Source organism: Ascoidea rubescens (genome assembly GCF_001661345.1).
Source record: "Ascoidea rubescens DSM 1968 unplaced genomic scaffold ASCRUscaffold_21, whole genome shotgun sequence".
In the NCBI taxonomy this organism is placed as follows: domain Eukaryota; kingdom Fungi; phylum Ascomycota; class Saccharomycetes; order Ascoideales; family Ascoideaceae; genus Ascoidea; species Ascoidea rubescens.
In genome coordinates this window covers 180890-198924 of record NW_017962933.1, presented here as the reverse complement: position 1 = coordinate 198924, position 18035 = coordinate 180890, and the positions used below count along the sequence as shown (strand labels likewise).

At 32.0% G+C, this 18035-nt stretch overlaps 9 protein-coding genes across 9 annotated transcripts in view; 4 read left to right on the top strand and 5 right to left on the bottom strand.

Moving 5' to 3' along the window:
• Positions 1-387: 387 nt before the first annotated feature.
• Positions 388-2396, top strand: RPS0A (40S ribosomal protein uS2). Its single transcript, XM_020191320.1, has 2 exons — positions 388-599; positions 1368-2396. Exons 1-2 carry the CDS (start codon positions 510-512, stop codon positions 2076-2078), a joined length of 801 nt encoding a protein of 266 aa, XP_020044403.1. The 5' UTR covers positions 388-509; the 3' UTR covers positions 2079-2396.
• Positions 2397-2558: 162 nt separating this feature from the next.
• On the bottom strand, positions 2559-3787 carry AMA1 (Ama1p; the record flags this gene model as incomplete). Its single annotated transcript, XM_020190990.1, has 3 exons — positions 2559-2952; positions 3043-3244; positions 3316-3787. Coding segments are annotated over 3 exons (1068 nt in total), but the record flags the coding sequence as incomplete, so codon positions are not given.
• Positions 3788-6081: 2294 nt separating this feature from the next.
• ASCRUDRAFT_15890 (globin) lies at positions 6082-8327 on the bottom strand (the record flags this gene model as incomplete). The annotated part of the gene is made up of 1 exon (XM_020189388.1): positions 6082-8327. The coding sequence occupies exon 1, from the start codon at positions 8044-8046 to the stop codon at positions 6082-6084; it is 1965 nt and encodes a 654-aa protein (XP_020044401.1). The 5' UTR covers positions 8047-8327.
• A 275-nt stretch (positions 8328-8602) lies between these two features.
• ASCRUDRAFT_78205 (uncharacterized protein) lies at positions 8603-9167 on the bottom strand. The gene has a single exon (XM_020194167.1). The coding sequence runs from the start codon at positions 8837-8839 to the stop codon at positions 8639-8641; it is 201 nt and encodes a 66-aa protein (XP_020044400.1). The 5' UTR covers positions 8840-9167; the 3' UTR covers positions 8603-8638.
• Positions 9168-10183: 1016 nt separating this feature from the next.
• ASCRUDRAFT_17031 (NifU family protein) lies at positions 10184-10495 on the bottom strand (the record flags this gene model as incomplete). Its single annotated transcript, XM_020189464.1, has 1 exon — positions 10184-10495. A coding segment is annotated over one exon (312 nt), but the record flags the coding sequence as incomplete, so codon positions are not given.
• Positions 10496-11677: 1182 nt separating this feature from the next.
• ASCRUDRAFT_10556 (uncharacterized protein) lies at positions 11678-12496 on the top strand (the record flags this gene model as incomplete). Its single annotated transcript, XM_020188620.1, has 1 exon — positions 11678-12496. One exon carries the CDS (start codon positions 11678-11680, stop codon positions 12494-12496), a length of 819 nt encoding a protein of 272 aa, XP_020044398.1.
• Positions 12497-13174: 678 nt separating this feature from the next.
• ASCRUDRAFT_72947 (general substrate transporter) lies at positions 13175-14682 on the top strand (the record flags this gene model as incomplete). Its single annotated transcript, XM_020192134.1, has 2 exons — positions 13175-14619; positions 14664-14682. The coding sequence occupies 2 exons, from the start codon at positions 13175-13177 to the stop codon at positions 14680-14682; spliced, it is 1464 nt and encodes a 487-aa protein (XP_020044397.1).
• Positions 14683-14881: 199 nt separating this feature from the next.
• On the top strand, positions 14882-15733 carry ASCRUDRAFT_72946 (uncharacterized protein; the record flags this gene model as incomplete). Its single annotated transcript, XM_020192133.1, has 1 exon — positions 14882-15733. One exon carries the CDS (start codon positions 14882-14884, stop codon positions 15731-15733), a length of 852 nt encoding a protein of 283 aa, XP_020044396.1.
• A 1096-nt stretch (positions 15734-16829) lies between these two features.
• The window catches only part of ASCRUDRAFT_83066 (kinase-like protein), a gene marked incomplete at both ends in the record, with an annotated part of 1425 nt that continues 219 nt past the window's right edge, over positions 16830-18035 (bottom strand). The window contains one exon of the mRNA XM_020194817.1: positions 16830-18035. This exon is cut by the window's right edge and continues 219 nt beyond it. Within this exon, the coding sequence (XP_020044395.1) occupies positions 16830-18035 (1206 nt within the window).

Genomic DNA, 18035 nt, shown 5'->3' with positions numbered 1-18035 from the left:
CCAACGCAGCGATGGATTTGATAACAGTGATGAAATCCCATCTGGGTGTAAATTGCTGAAAAAAGGCAGATCAGAGATGAGAAATGACATTTCGCAGATCGGAACTTATTGAAGATATTGCGAGTTGCGCAGCGCAGTTATGTCCGATAACCTGCGTGTGCAGGTATCGCCGAGGGTGCAGAGCCAGCAGTGCGGGTGCAATGTCGCTTCTAGAGCCCTACTATCACTAGAGCCCTACATAACACCACCTGACTGGCGTGCTTTGACTGCGCTCGTAACCACACGCACTGGTCAGCGCCCTCCCTCCGACTCCCGCAGAGGTTTATTTTTCGCTCTTCTTCGCTTTCTCTCGCCCAGCGCACGTGCATCACCTGCTGGAAAAATTTGGCGAGCTTAATATACTGAAATATTACACTGAAGAAATTCGTTATAACTAACAGGTAAAGTTCAGAAGAAGGGTTGACCATCATATTATAAGCCAGATATAATATAATACAAGAATATTCAAAATGTCCTTACCAGCCAGCTTTGATTTAACCCCAGAAGACGCTAAATTGTTTTTAGCTGCCAACACTCACTTGGGTACCAAAAATGTTCAAGTAAGTGAAATTTTAATACAAGACATCCAGAGAGCATCTATTCAAAGAGTCTTTTTGTGGATTGAAAGCGACAGATAATGTGCGAAAACCAGATCCAAAATATGCATTCAAAAAGTGTCAATGATATGAAGAATATACTGGAAGAAAAACTAGATGGAAAAGAGCATCACTTTTTTGTTAGATAAACATCAGATCAACAATTCAACTCCTGGAAATAATCGGTTTGTTAATTGTAATATTTATTGAAATTAAAGGTGTCTTATCAACATTTTCTATGATTCGATATCGATTTGTCTAGTATATTATTTACAATTGTCAATTAAAAAAATAGTTAAAAGAAAAACAATTTATTATAAATAATCAAAATACTTGACGAAAACATCAATTTTCTTGACAGTCTCAACTATAACTTATTGATTCTTTGAAAACTTAAAAACCGTAGAATTTACTCAATTAAAAATTCATATGATTCAGAATTACAAAAAAAAAAAAATAATTTATTTCAATTGAATTAAAATTTATAATTTCTATAATATTTTATAAGATTATTTTTACTAGAAATAAAGATACACAAATTTACTTGAAATCAATTTATCAATTTCTTTTGATTTATTCAATAAACAGGAAGAAACGCGGAAAAAAAATCCCCATTATAATCTAATACCTATGTTCTCATCATTATCATTTTCTATTCTTCATCTTCATGAAATGATCTCTTTAAAACTATTCTTTGCCTTAGTATACTAACCGATTTCTCTTTCAAATTAGGTCCACAATGAACCATATGTTTACAAAACCCGTGCTGATGGTGTCAACATCATTAACATTGGTAAAACTTGGGAAAAAATTGTCCTAGCTGCAAGAATCATTGCTGCTATTCCAAACTCTGCTGATGTTGTTGCTGTTTCCTCAAGAACCTATGGTCAAAGAGCTGTATTGAAATTCGCTGCTCACACTGGTGCCACTGCTATTGCTGGTCGTTTCACTCCAGGTAACTTTACCAACTATATTACTCGTTCTTTCAAAGAACCAAGATTAGTTATAGTTACTGATCCAAGAACTGATTCTCAAGCTATTAAGGAATCCTCTTATGTTAACATTCCGGTTATCGCTTTAACTGACATGGACTCTCCATCTGAATACGTCGATGTTGCTATTCCATGTAACAATAAAGGTCAACACTCAATTGGTTTGATCTGGTATTTATTATCAAGAGAAGTTTTGCGTTTAAGAGGTACTTTACCTGACAGAGAACAACCATGGTCTGTTATGCCTGATCTTTATTTCTACAGAGACCCTGAAGAAGTCGAACCAACTGTTGAAGAAGAAGCTGCTGTTGAGGAAGAAGTTGAAACCGCTACTACTGAACCAGCTGTTGATGCTGAAACTGATTGGGCTACTTCAGCTGAAGCTGACTGGAATCAAACTTCTGCCACTGCTGACTGGGCTGAAACTACTGAAGAAACTACTAAATGGTAAATATAATAATAATTTTTTAAATAAAATTTTCCCCTAATAAATAAAATCTCTAAAAACATCAGAAAATTATTATAAATCAAGAAACAAAAACAAAATTTGCAATTTGAAATTTAAATTTTGAAAAATGAAAAATAAAGCAAAAGCAAAAAAAAAAATTAAACAAAGAAAAACATAATTTAAATTCATTTACATCGATTTAAATTTTATCATCAATTGGTTTTTTTCATTCTATATAATACAGGTTAAATTTTCCTATTTTAATCTTTTATTTTTTTATTGGTGGTGTTTGTAAAATAATAAAAAAGTAATAAACGGTAGATTAGTTTACAAATAATGTTTTGTAAGTTTTAAAAATGAAAAGCCCATTGTTTTATTAAGATTATTGATTTACTATTGTATAAAAAAAGTTGTTTTTTTATAAGATTAAGGTTCATGTATTAGTTTCTTATCTGTTGATTTATTATGATTTACTATGATTTATTATCTAATCATATCACCACCTTTATCGATTCCTTCACATAATTCAATTAAATCACTACCAAAGACACCACATTCTTGAGCTTCGGGAACGATTCCTGGATTACCACTCCATAATTCATAAAATCTAACAGTTTCATCATTTGCTGCAACACAAATTGAGCTATTATCTGGTGAAGGTACAGCAGATAAAATTCTTAAATTTGGAGTAGCCTGGATTTGAACTAAAGATTGCATTTTGGGATAATTATAAACAGCTACTAAGACTGGTTTTTCAGAATCACCAAAACCGAAAGTTGCAACAATTTGTTTCTTAGTTTTCGACCAGATTAAAGAAGTAATTTGTCCTTTGGTATTAATTACATCTAATAAGGTTCCTGAATTTGTATGCCAAAATCTAAAATAAGTTAAACTTGTTAATATTCTGGTTATCTGAGTTATATGGTATTGAATAATGATAATATTAATAATAAATATGAATTCATACCTGATTCTTCTATCTTTACTTCCACCACCAGTTGCTAATAAAGAATTAGACCAAGGACAAAATGAAATGGCTTTAACAGCAGCTTGATGAGGTAAAGAAAACTTCAATTTTGGATTCTCTAAATCAGAAACATCCCAAATTGTGCAACAATTATCATTTCCTCCAATAGCCACTTGTTTAAGATCATTACTGATTGCAATTCCTGAAGTAAATGTTAGATAAGGAATACGTTATATCATAAAAAAGAAGAAAATGAAAAGGGTTAGTAAATACCACAAACTTGTTGCTGATGACATTTGAAAGATTTTAAAAGTTTCAAATCATATAAAGAATGGCTGTTATTTGATTCGACAACTTCAAAAAGCAATACATCACCAACTTCATCACCAACAAAGAATTTTTTTGTACCAAATAACCAAGAGATACAACAAATACCTTTATCAACATTCAAATAATTTGATTGAACAACCTCCTGATTTTGATCATATAAAAGGATTCTACCATTTTTCAAGCCAACAGCTAAGAAGATGCTATCAGAAAAGGATAAAGCAGTGATTACTTGTTCATAGTCAATTGTTTGTAAAGGAATTGCGCCAGATTCTTCATTCCATAGATACACGTTATTTCCTAAGCCGACACCAACTTTACCAGTTTTGCTAGACCAAGCTACTAAATTTGTGTAGAAATCATTTTTCAAATTTGGGGCATCAAGGACTCTATAAGGGATATGAGATTTAATTCTTTTTTTTTTAATTAAATTTGAATTTGGATTTAAGTTTGAGTTTGGACTTGGGCTTGAATTTGGATTATTGGAATATCTAATTTTGGGTAAAATAAGGGAGTTTTGATAAGTAGGATTTGGTGTATATGATTTTTTAAATTTTTTTGATTTTGAATTAGTTTGATTTTGATTTTGATTTTTGAAATTATTTTTATTTTTAATTTTAATTTTGGATAGATTAAAACTCAATACTCTACTTTGGGGTGGGAATCCTAGCGCCTCAGCAATAATAACATTTTTAGTTAATTTCAGGGAATTTAGTTTATGATTTAATTTATCCGTTGTTGAATTTGAATTATTATTTGAAGAATTATGATGAATGAGTGAACTAGCAGTTTGGGAAGCTGCTCTAGAGGAAATTATATCGCTGATATCATTACTTGGATTATTATTGTTACCGTTGCTATTATTATTGTTGTTACTGTTGCCGTCACTATCGTTATCATTGTTGTAATTATCTAAAAAAAAGTCTGGTCTGACAAAAAAGCTACTGTCAGGTAAAGTTGAAAGAAATAATTTTTGGTTGAAATTTTTATTGTTATTATTCAAGTTGTCTGGTAGAGCACGATAGACTTGATGAGATGAAATGCTTGGAATAAATCTGTCAGTCTGTTCATGGTTAGCTAAGAATAATAAATTTGACATCTTTTGAAACAGCTTAAAGGGTATTCATAATAAATCGATATCTTCTAATAATGAACCGGCCTTTTTTAATTCGTGTGTTTTGTTTCAATTCAAATTCACTCTGGATTTGAACTAAGAATATATTTTTTATTTGTTACTTTGAGATATTTTGTAATCAGTATATATTTTTTATGTTTTGATTAATCAAGCAAAATTCAATTGATAGCAAATAGGAGGAAATAACAGCGAGTGAGAATCTGGCAAAGTGGAAGAGAGGACTCTGACTTGTAATAAACAATCAGAAAAGAATAGAAAGAAAAAGAAGAGATATATATCATCTCCATCAAACACCATTCAGAAGACTCAAAGAACCTGCGATGGTGAAGCAGCTTCTCCAAAAGAAAACACAGAAAGAACAGAGTTCGATGGCGCAGAGATCACGCATGTATATGCACAATCCACGCACATCTCAGACCATACAGCCGTGGTGCATGAAATCCAGTCGTGTGGTTTGTGCTTTTGAGCCAGCCCAAAAGGTCAATCCTGTTGTTGCGGGTTTTTTGCGGCACAGACCTTTCTGAGACAGAGCGCAAGAAAACGCACCCACGGCGGCGTGACATGAGAGTGGTTCAGCGCGAACGAGCAATCTTTAGATCTGGGGAAGAACCAATAGATCAAAACACCAATAGTCCAATAGTCCAATAGCCTAATAGCCCAATAGCCCAATGGTCAAGGCTCTGGTGTGAAACTGTTGGCTGCTTTCTGGTGCCAATTGACCACCACAGAGTGGAGCTCTGCCAGAGTTACACATAGTGGTGTCCACATCGCTATCTCAATATCAATCCTGCTGCGTTATATTAACGTTGCCTTTGTTGAGAGCTATCAAACACATTTAGAGCACATTCAATGTAAATTTGGAACAAAAATTCGTGCCAGCATCACCTTTTTTTGCTGCTCTTTTGACTGCTGTAATTGCCGAGATGGCTCGTGGTTTTACAACACTATTCACTGCTATCGCTCTGTGTCAAAAACAGAACGTTTTACTCCTTCTTATTCACGGCCTCTCGCCAATGGGCCATTCCCTCAAACTGATATTAGCTACTTTTCTGGCGAGTTGAATGATGCGTCGTTCCAAATACGAGCTAGTTCATCATCTTACAACCAACATGGGCTTGGAATTCTTGTAGTTCTTGAAATTCTTGAAATTCTTAAAATTCTTGTAATTCTTGTAACTCTTAAGTTTTTTTAGACTCTGACTTATCTACTAGTTCTTGTCTTTTTAACTCTCTTCGCCTGATTCTTGGGCCACAGTTAGCCAGTTCAGTTTGAGCCTTACATATCTATAATCAGCATTTATTAATTTGAGCAACAAAACAAGAATACAAAGTACAAATAAAAATTTCAAAAATGTCAATTCAAAAAAAGAACATCGTGAGAAAACAATGTTTAAAAAGATACAAAAAGATACAAAAAGATACAAAAAGATACAAAAAAATATCAAGAAAACAAAAACAACATCAAAAGCGTTAAAAAAATAAAAAAATTAAAGCAATAAAACATAAATTTATAATTAATGAGCAGATATTTGAGTAAAATGCAAAGATAAATGTTACTGTTTTTTTTCTCATAATAGTTTAATAAAATTTTCCAAAAAATTTCTTTTTACGACTTTGATGAATTTCCAGTGTAAATTCCTTTTTCACATTAACATTTGTTTTTATAGTTGAATTTGTTGGTATTCTTGTTAATTCGTTAATTTCCAATGGTGTAGGCGATAATATCTTTATCGTACTTCTTGATTTTTGTATTGATGGTTTGATTTCTGCCGAATTATTGTTATTGGAATGATTACGGAACTTATCTATTCTATTATTACTAATATTTTGACTATTATTATTATTATTATTACTATTATTATTATTATTATTATTATTATTATTATTATTATTGTAATTATTGTAATTATTGTTATTGTTATTATGGTTATGATTATAATTATGACTATGGTTATTTGAATAGCTTAAATTATATTGACTTGATAAGCTTTCTCGAACATTACGGTTTTTACTCCCATAGGTATCAAATGTTGATGGTTTGCCTAAAATTATTGATTCCCTAGCATAATTGTTGAGATTGGCACTACTATTATTATTGTTAATATCCATGCCAATGTTATTCATCATATTACTATTAACTGAGCTATCAATTGATGTAGATATGCTGGGTGTTGATCCATTGGTGAATAATGAATTGTCTAAACTTATTATGCTACCACCTTCGGCTCTTATTGAGGGTTCATTGCTTATTGACGAATACAATGATAATAAATCCTGTTCGGTAAACACTTTGATATTTAAAGCCTCTATCATTGTATTTATTAAAAAGCAATATAACTTGCTCCAGGCATTTTGTAATTCTTCTGTAAATGTTGGTCCAAATTTTAATGATAAAACATGCAACATCTCTGTTCCAATTACTTCAAATGTTTGAAAATCAGAATTAAATAAACTGCTATGACTTCTACCAAGAGACTCTAAAAACCCTGATAGTTGACTTAAATCCTCCAAAGTTCCAATTGCAAGCTTGAAAATACTTGTAAATGAATTCGCTTGATGAGCAATCGATGGCAAACTTGCTTTAAATTCCGGACTTGGGTTCATGTCATACACAAAATCATAAACTTCTCTCCAAAATCTCTTTGATGCAAACAATTCTGATAAGGGCTCACCAAATTCAAGTCCCATTTGTTTCAAGATTTCAGTTCTCTCTCGAATTGAGGTTAAATCTAAATCTTCATTAGAAATGTATTTGTCAATATCTTTTAGCAAATTATTATTCCAAGAGTATCTTAATAGTTTAATCTCTTCAGATGAAAAGTGCGGTACCTCAACCGTTTTTTCTTTTATCTCATCATCAACGTGAAATCTTCTAGGTGGTTGTAATGTATAGTTATTATTATTGAAATTGTTGAGATTATTGTTTAGATTATTGAAATTGTTATTAAAATTGATATTATTGATATTATTGATATTATTGATACTATTGATATTGTTGTTAATGGAATTAATGTTATTATTACCTCCATTGATATTGTTAATTAAAGGGCTTGGATCGGATATACTTATTGATGGAGTCCTTCTGATATAATTGTTTGCTTTAGGAGAATTAGAAATACTATTTATGCCATTAAGTTTGCTTATATTATTGTTATTGCTATTATTGTTATTATTATTGTTGTTGTTATCAAATGAAAAAGTATTGAGAACAGAACTTAATTCGTTTATTGGAGTGCTTCTGTGAGGAGAGGCTAATCTGTTTTTAGGATCAAGAGAACTTAAATAATTCTTTGTTTTATCTGATGTATTATCTGAATTTTTAGAATTTGAACTTGAATTCTTTGATGAACCTTCTCTTGATTTATTAGTTGATGATCCCTTCGAGCCAGAGTGTTTTGAATCAGAAGAATAGCTGGTTTTATAGGCCCTAGAACTTTGGAACAGAGGAGTACCTGCACTACCATCTTTTGCTTTCTTGTAAGTGATGTAAGATGCTTCATTGTTATAGGATAAGAAATTTCCAAAGCTCATTTTTTCCTTCATGATAACCAGTAATAATTTGAATGATATATTGGTATGAAATTGAATGAAATTGTATGAAATTGTATAAGGCCAAAGTAAATGGGAGTAGGTTGGTTGTGATAGATTAAAGTTATATTATAACCCTTTATAATTAGACGATACTAGATAAAATGAGAGAAAAGGTTGAGAAAATAAAAAAATGATAGGAAAACAAAGTAGAAGTAAAAAATAAAATGATAGAAGAGCAAAATAAAATAAAAATAGCAAAAAGTGATGAAACAAATAAGGATGAAACAAAATAAAATCAAAAAAAAACTAAGGGAGATGAATAATATTTAAAAGAAAAGAAGAAAGATGATATTAAAAGGGTTTCATTATTCTATCAAATTTGAATATTAACAAAAATTTGGAAGTTAACAGAAATTCATTAATTAATTAATACAAATCATAAAATTCGTGAAAAGGATGCACGATTGTAGTGATATTCATAGTATACATATCATAATGTATATTTCTAATTATATAAAAGCAAAAAATGTAAATTATATTATTAGATATAAAATGGAATTGTTAAAAGGTGAAATGTTAGTTAAAAACGTTTTAAAAACAGAAATTAGGAGATAGAAATAGGTGGATATGTATGGTTCAATTCTTCAGATTGAATTGGAATATGAGAAATTTGTAAGTACCAATTGTTCAAAATTGAATACGTGAAAGAAGTTGATAATGGTTTCATTGGAATAAAACTAGATAAAGAGATTGTTGATTTACTGGAAGTATTAAGAGAGATTGTTTTGTAGGATTTGTCTAACATTTGTGTCTAACATTTTTGTCTACCATTTTTATGATATTTGAACAATATTTGACCAATATTTGACCACTATTTGTCTGAGAGGTGTCTCTTGATTGTCTCTTAATTGTCTCTTGGTCGTCTTTTGATTGTCTACAGACTGTTTAAAGATTGTATTTCAATTAGTCGAATTTAAGATTCTGGAAAATAAAAAAAAGAAGATTCAAAGCTTAAGGAGTTTTAAGAGTACAAAAGAGCTTAAACAGTGGTACTCATGCAGTGTAAAGCAGGACCGCGTCCAGAGCGTTCCAATAGTCACATGAGCAGATCTGTGGTATCGGGAATAGCAGAGAGAAACAGACATTGAACCAATGTTAAAGGAAGGAGGGAGGGAGGATGGTGAGAAAAAAGAACAACTAGGATTTGCAAGAGAGAGCAACCCGTGAGTTCTTTTTTCAGTATGTGAGAGAAGGTTGAACTAAAATAAGATAAATACGAACGATGGTCAATAAAAATCAAGACAATAAGAGTGATAACATTGAGACAAAATTTAAAAAAAATAGGCAGCATTAATAAAGAAAGCAGGGTGAGTTGTTGGATTGATGAAGATTTGAAAACTAAAAGGAATTAAGAATTAAGTTGACAATTGACACACCTCAGGAAACAGAAGAACAGACGTCTATGCGTATATTTCGGACTGCATAAAGAAAAAGAAACAGAGGGTAACTCCAACGGAACAAAACTATGAAGAAAGATAAAATTGAGTAAATAATGTTGGTTTCATAATCAAAAACAAAAAAACAAAACAGAAAATAAAAAAAAATGGAGTAATATTGGGGTTAAATTGTTGAGAAAGTGATGGGGAGCAGCGAACCAATAAAAATCAGGTAAAGGTGAAGTAATGACATAGTAATGCATATTACATGATATTGCAGGGCATAGCGTTGTTTACATTGGAAGACTTTAGTTTCAATTGTTAAATTATGTTGTTTATTTGATTGATAATATAGAATGGATTAGAATATAGAATGGATATAGGGTGGATATAGAGTGGATATAGAGTGGATATAGAGTGGATACAGAATGAATATGGAATAAAGATATAAATGATAAACTATAGGAGGTAATAAGAAAAAGAATGGGTAAAAATAAAAAAACGAAAATGAAAACGAGCAGAAGAATGAAAATGAAGATAAAAAATAAAGTAGACAGAATATTGATTAAGCGTTTAGAATTTAATAGTGTAAATTAAATTAAAAGAATAATGATATAACCAAATAAAATAAAACCATAGAATTTTATTGTTATATTTGATAATTTGATTTGGATGATTCTTTCTTATAGAGAATGGTTCAATTTATTTTGATCAGATTTTGATTTTCTGAGTTTTTCTTCAAATTTAGCAAATTCATTTAATGCGATTTCCTCATTTGGATCAAAGACCTGTTTGACTGATTTAACTTCTTCGACATAGTGACTAAGCATTTTTTCAATACCATTTTTCAAAGTGTTTTCACTTAGAGAACAAGTAGTGCATGCACCCTTCAACTTGACAAAGACAACACCATTTTCAAAATCAAAACCCCTAAATTCCATATCCCCACCATCTTCTTGGATGGTAGGCAAGATTCTTGTGTCAATTAGTTCTTTGATATCTTCATATATTTCATTTTCGACTTCATTATGTGGATATCTTGCTTCTCTAAATATGATATTGCTTTTTGTAGCACTTGATATGAAAGAGACAGAAGAGCTGGTAAATAGTCTTTTGTTTATGAAAGTTGCAGCAGCAGGCTTGACAGGAGTTATGAGACGAGTATTAAGGCGAGTGCGAGATGTAAGAGGGTGTCTTAAAACAGATTGACAGATATTCTTTGTAGATGAGAAAAACATTTGTGGTTAGAGCTGATGAGCAGAAAAGAATAGTTAGAGAGAACAGACAACATCAGAGCAAAGAGTGCGTAGTTATAAAGAAGTGTCTCCTCCACAAACACTAGGGAAAGCGACATCGGTAAATGCGCGAACGCTGACTAATCTCCGATGGAGGGTCTGTGATTGGTGGTCAGCGCGGCGGGTTATGAGACCGGCTCTCGGGGTCGGCAACAGAGACGGATAATGTATCTCGGTGGTACAGGTCGGCACTGGAAGTCGGCACTGGAGGCCGATGGAAGGGTTGCCGAAGCGGGTAGCGCCCGGGTGGAGAACACAACGGGTGAGTTTCACATGGGAAAGAGGTGTTCGGGAGGAGCTTCACATGCTGGGAAGAGCGAAGGAAGCAGCAAACGCAGTTTATGCTGGTGAAGGAGGGCAAGACGGCGGTTGGCGGTTCGAACCACGCTAAGCTGCGAAGAAGATGCACTTTTGACGTCTTCAATGAGTGCAATGAGTGCAATGAGTGCAATGTGAGCAGCATGAGCAGCATGAACGGCATGTGATATATATTGCTGCTGTAAGTACGGCTGATGCTGGATGGGAATAGTCGCTGCTTTTAACCAATGGATCTTTCAATTTGGGTTGTTGGGACTCTTAGAAGAATTTTGTTAGATTTGTATCTGAATTTATACAATTTTAATCAGCTTCAGTTTTGTAGTATTGCGTTAGTCAGTTTTTATCAGGCTCAAGCTAATTTAAATTTCATATCCAACAATTTTATGTGCTTATGTTGTTTTTTTCATAGCAAAATTGTGTTTTGGGCAAAATGATGCAGTTTTTTTATTTATAAACATCAGATGTAATATATTTCTAATATATTTCTAATATATTTCGAATATATTTTCAATATAGTACAATGTGTTGACTTTCAATAGTATTCTTTTTTCTTGTTCTTATACCCATACAACCCATACGATCAAATTGAAAATAATGAACGCTAATAGTCGCTCCCCAAATAAACTAGCGATTCAAAACTTACTCAATTCAAATAACGACAACGAGTTTTCTGCCTTGGATTATAACCAGGAATGCGAAAAGAACGACATTGAAATAAAAAGTGAATGGGCTTATGAAACAGATAATGAAGGCAGTTCAAGTGTTGATGAAGAAACTCTGATATCAAGCAGTGAACCGGTGTTTCAAAGATCATCAAATGGTTTATCTAAAATACTATCTATTCAATCAATTTCACCATTAATATCTTATTTAAGTAAACTAAATTTTCAAGATAATTGTCAAAATTATCAAAATTATCAAGCTTTTCAAAATAGCCAAAATAGTCAAAGTTTAAAAAACATTAAAAACCTAATTAGAGTTTTAAAAATCTCAATCATAATACTAAGTAAAGCAATTGATAATCTACAAAGGCCACCAACTAACAGTGCCAATAAAGTGAAGACTGAAAAAATACACTATCATAACGTATCGAATATTGTTAAAACTGTTATATCATTATTATCCAACTTTTCTTCAAGATGTCTACCATCATCAATAAAATCTGAAATTCGAATGATTTTGCTCAATTTGCCTGAAAACCTAACTATTTCTCTCAAGAATAAATATTTTATATCTAAATTGAGCCATAAAAACTCGTGCTGTTCCAATTATAGTTACACTTTCGGCTCAAATCTCACAGCCAGTCCCAAAGTCAGTTTAAGAAACCTAAAACTATTGTCTGTGGCAAAAATATCATTGCTATCGTTCCATAGAATACTAAACCACCTTGAGTCCATTTTAAAAAAAGCTTAATTCTCGCTGGAATACAGCTCAAAAAACGATTCTAAAACCCAAACTAGTCCGACCTCCCAGTTTCCGCCAAAGCATGCTCCCTACCTCTACTCCCACACCAGCAACGAGACTTTCTTCTAGTCTCTCTACAGCTGTATTATATACCTCTCTAACCTTCTCTTCCCTAACTCTCACTTACTACCGCCTTCCCCATTAGGAAGGGCCCATCACATGCCAGGTTGTAGACCCCTTCCACTTTGGGTGTGCGACAGGCCCTTCGCCGATCTTCTGCCTTTTCCAACTTTTCTCTCTTCTTTTCTTCTTGATGCTGTCTCATTAAGTCCCAACTCTATTCTCTCCATCTCTGCCATGTTGCCATACTGATACTGCTGCCTTTTCTCTCTTATCCAAATCGATTTACCTATTATCTTCCTATTCCTGTTTCTGTTCTTTCTTCCATTTCTGCTTCCACTCCTGCTCGTTGCTACTCGCTTGTCTGTTTCGCATCCACATATTCTCCTGTATATGCCACTCATTTTTCACTCCCCAATTGTGTGCATACTTTATCGTTTTTGTTTTTTTACCCAATTCACTCTATTTTCCTTATTAAATTATCAAATCAAAAACAAAACAATAAACAAAAAAAAATTTCTAGAAATAAATCACAAGTTGCCTATTATCCTGCTCCCATAACCATAAATGAATAAATCCATTTATCCATTTGTCAAGACTTTAATTATAAGTGCTAAAAAACAATGTTCTCTAATCGCTACATCTGTTGGTATAATTGCTGCTCTAGGTGGCTTTCTATATGGCTATGAAACAGGTCTAAGTAATAGTGTGCTAGCCATGACTTATGTCAAAGAAAACTTTGCTAAAAACCATGAATCCTTCTCTGCAAGGGAATCTGCCCTCACAACTGCTACCCTCTCTTTAGGCACTTTATTTGGTGCTTTATCTTCCTCTGTTTTAGCAGATTCAATTGGAAGAAGATCGACTATCATATTAGCAACTTTACTAATATTCAATATCGGCACAGTTATACAGTTAGTAGCTACCAATGTTCCCATCTTATGTGTTGGAAGGACTGTAACCGGCTTTGGTCTCGGTATAATTAGTGCAGTTGTACCTTTATATCAATCTGAAGTATCTTCAAAATATGTTAGAGGTTCCATAGTCTCTTTATATCAATGGGCTATTACTTGGGGATTTTTAGCTTCAAGTGGTGTTGCTCAGGGCACTCATTCCAGAAATGATTCTGGCTCCTACAGAATCCCAATAGGCTTGCAATCCCTTTGGGCTATTTTATTAAGTATAGGAATGTACTATCTACCTGAATCCCCAAGATACTACGTTAAAAAGGGCAAAATAGTCGAAGCTGCAATGTCTTTGTCAACTTTAAGAAAACTAAGTGCTGAAGACTACGAAATAATTGAAGAACTCGTAGAAATTAAAGCTAATCATGATTACGAAGATTCAATTCAAATCAACTCGTTTTTACAAATCTTTAAAAGCGGTAGAGGCCATAGTAAACAGTTTTTAAGAATCATGACTGGAATTTGTCTTCAAGCTCTACAACAAGCAACTGGTATAAACTTTGTCTTCTATTATGGAGTCAATTTTTTTATAAACTCCGGCGTTCAAAACTCCTATATTATATCCTTTGTCACCTATGCTGTTAATGTTGTAGCGACGGTTCCTGGTATCTTTATGGTTGAAACCATCGGTAGAAGAAAATGTTTAATTTATGGTGCTCTACTAATGTCGATCTTCAACTTAATCATTGCAATAGTTGGGGTCACCACAAACTCTGTCATTGCTAATAAAATCATGATAGCTTTTGTTTGTTGTTTTATAGCAACTTTTGCTTCCACTTGGGGTCCTGTTGTTTGGGTCTATGTTAGTGAAATTTACTCTTTAAATGTTCGTGCAAAAGGTGTATCAATTGCAGCTGGAACTAACTGGCTATTTAATTTTGCCTTTGCTTTTGTTACTCCTTATTTATTAGATCAAGGTAATCATACCGCTGCTTTAGGTACAAGTATTTTTTTTATTTGGGGTGGTTTAACTCTAGCTGGCGCTGTTTTTTCTTATTTTGCCATTTATGAGACTAAAGGTCTAAAGTTAGAAGAAATTGATGAAATGTATGCCACTTGTAAAAATGCTTTGGAATCTCCCTCATTTTTAGCAAGAAAATCAGAATATAGAAACAGAAATGCTAATAAAATTGCTCAAGAAAGAAAAAAAAGATTTAGACTATGGTTTTTTGACAAAAGAAAATCCAATAATAACAATAATAACAACAATAACAATAATAACAATAGTAATAATAATAATAATAATAATAATAACAATTCGGATGACGACAACAATAATTATCCTGGAGATAACACTAACAATATTTATATGCAACACAATAATGGATTAAATAACCAGTTACCTATTATTGCAGAAGATCAGGAACCAGCCATAAATGACTCGGAAAATGGGAATATAAATAACAACAAAAATGCAAAAAATTTCAGTAACAATTCCAATAATATTACTGGAAATGATGACAATCAAAATAAAGATATTTATAACAACAACGATACCAATATTGTTGATGATATTCTGCAATCAATCCCCATATCAAGTGATAACCAGCAGGAACTCAGTGACTCATCAAATCTTCAAGGTAGTTTTTTTCCAAGTATTGCTGAATATATACGTTCATATCATTTTCCTCTGGAGGGTGATAGACCTGGTGTGATATATGAAGCAAATATAAATGATTTGAGTCGAAATATTCTTGACAATTTGCATCTAAGAGATAGAAACTCAAATTCAAATTCAAATAACATGAATACATCTAATAGAAACAGTCTTAACTTGGAACATCAACCTGATAATGTAATAGATTTTAAAAATATAAATGATAAAAATCAAGAAAATAATATCAATACAACTGACCTAAAAACCCAACTTGATTTGGCTACTTTAACGCCTTTCGAATTAGGTTATGAGCTTGCCTTAGCGCCAGATAGAGGTCCCCCATCATTATCTTCAATGTCTCTCGATCAATTATCCTTAGATGATAAAGCATTCCTTGAACAGTATGAATATGAATTAGCTGTTTTAACAAGAAGAGAAGTTGATAATAACTCTGTCATTAACGATAACAATTCTGATACTGATGGTAACAGTGATAAAAATGATAACAACAACGGTAATGAAAATAATAAAAATAATAATAGTGACAGCAATATTAATAATTAATGACTTTTTTTGAATTTTTACTTTTTATTTCGTATTTTTCATTTTTATTTTTGTTTTTTTGTTTTTTTTTCTAGAAATGATAAGGTGTTTTTTTTTAATAGTTTATTTTTTAGCTTTTCTATTCAATTCTTTTTTGTGTATGTATTTTTTCATAATTTTTGTATTAGACAATGAAGAAATACTAAATTTTTTATTATTGTTTAATTTTTATATTTTTATTAAAATCTTTCCTACTTTGGCTATTATACCATTACGATATTAAATGTAAAAAAAATAGAAAAAGCTTTTTATTGTTTAAATCAATAAACCGTTTCATAAAAATAGATTAGGTAATCAATATTTATTCCAAGTATAATACAATTTTTAACTAATTTTAAATAACAAAAAAAGTTAAATGACATACCAACTTCTATTGTCACTAACTGCATTATTAGATTATAAAATGGATTTTTGAATGTATTTATTAATTTTCAAATGAAAAACATGAGCTAATAATAAACTTCGGATTTGAAATATGCTAATCAATTTCAAATAATTATATGTAACTACTGAATAATTGAGTATTAGTTTTTTTATGATTGAGATTATTAAAATATATAGTCAATAAATAAAAAGAAGAGATAATAGAATAGATCTGTTTCAGTTAACTAATAAAAAAAGCAATGAACAATAATAGTTATTCAATACAATGTTATTTTTTTAGAGATTCAGACAATATTCGAATTTCATTCAAAAGATTGAATTTGACATAAACAGAAAACTAAATGATGTTTGAAAAAGAAAGTTTTTAGATTTAGAATAATTAAATAATTTATTAGGAATATTAGTAATTTAAAATGATAAAGAATATTGGCAGATTAATAGTTAAGAAGATTAATAGTTAAGAAGATTAATAATTAGGAAGATTAATAATTAGGAAGATTAGGTTGAATGAAAAAACAATTCATCATTATGAAAATAGGAAAATAATCATAAAGAGAACAAAAAGAGGACAAAAAATATAACACATTAAGAANACAATATAATATATTAAAAAACAATAAATATAACACATTAAAAAAACAATACAGCACATTAAGAAAACTGGTTTTGCAGTTTAAAAAAGTTCGTTGTAACNACTAGTAACACGAGCAGCATTTGCTTTTGAAAACTTGAAAAAAGATCTTTTACTTTGAGGTTTGCAATCAGGAACTTTAAGAAGAGAAAGCTTAGAAAGACCAGAAAATGTAGATGTTGGTAGTGAAATATGAGAGAACATACTCTCCAATTCGGTTTCAGATTCAGATTCAAATTCAGATTCATGCTCAGATTCAGAAGTTGATGCAAATTCCAATTCTGGCACATTCTGGTGTTGGTAGTGATGGTGAGCTGGATGTGCTTTGGGAAGCTGAGGAAGGTAGAAATGCTTTTTGTTCATACCATAGTATTGAAGCATATCATTTCTGTAGTCCTGATTTGACTCGCTGATGATGATCTCGTTGATATTTCTAGTCAACTGAGATAGCTCACCGTATTTCTCAGTGGTGAAGGTGACTTTGATATTTTGAGCAGCATAGTTGAAAATTCCTTTTGAGTGCTGTTTTAGCCATCTGTGGTGGGAGATATCAAGCAATGAAGGTCTGGTGTCAGGATTTGGATCCAAGATTAAATTGACCAAATCTATGACATCTTCATTGACCAAAGCATGTTTGAGAGATTGAGTTAAGTCAGATTTCAAATCAGATTCCAAGGCCGGAAGATGTCCAGTAACCAATTGGTGTAAAAGCAAGCCTATTGACCAGACATCGACTTTGATAGCATTGACAGTTTTGATTTTGTCGGATGAATTGCCACCACAAAGGAGTTCAGGAGCAGCAAGTTTGGAATTTGCTGGTTGGTAGAGATCAACCATAATTTGTGTGATATGGCTTCGAGCTTCAGCAAAACCGTATTTATTGGCTTTGCAAGCAAGACTCAAGTCAGTGAACATGAGCTGGGAGTTGTCTGTTGAGACTGACAAAGTGTGTGTGTTCAAGTCTCGATGAGCAAAACCACATTGGTGCATGTAATTCACAGACGAGAGCAAGGACAAGAAGAGGTTTCTGATTTGGTGCTCGTTGGAGACAAAGCCATCGCATTTGTAGTCGATAGACTTGATAAAGCGACCTAGCGAGCTGGATTGTGGAATACGGTCTTTTACGATACCATAGGCACCTTTGCTAGATAAAATCTCATGATAGCGAGTGAAATTGGGATGTAATGATAGCATCTTATTGATCTCCATTTCATTGATAATTGATTTGTGTTTGGATGGTAGCTCCTC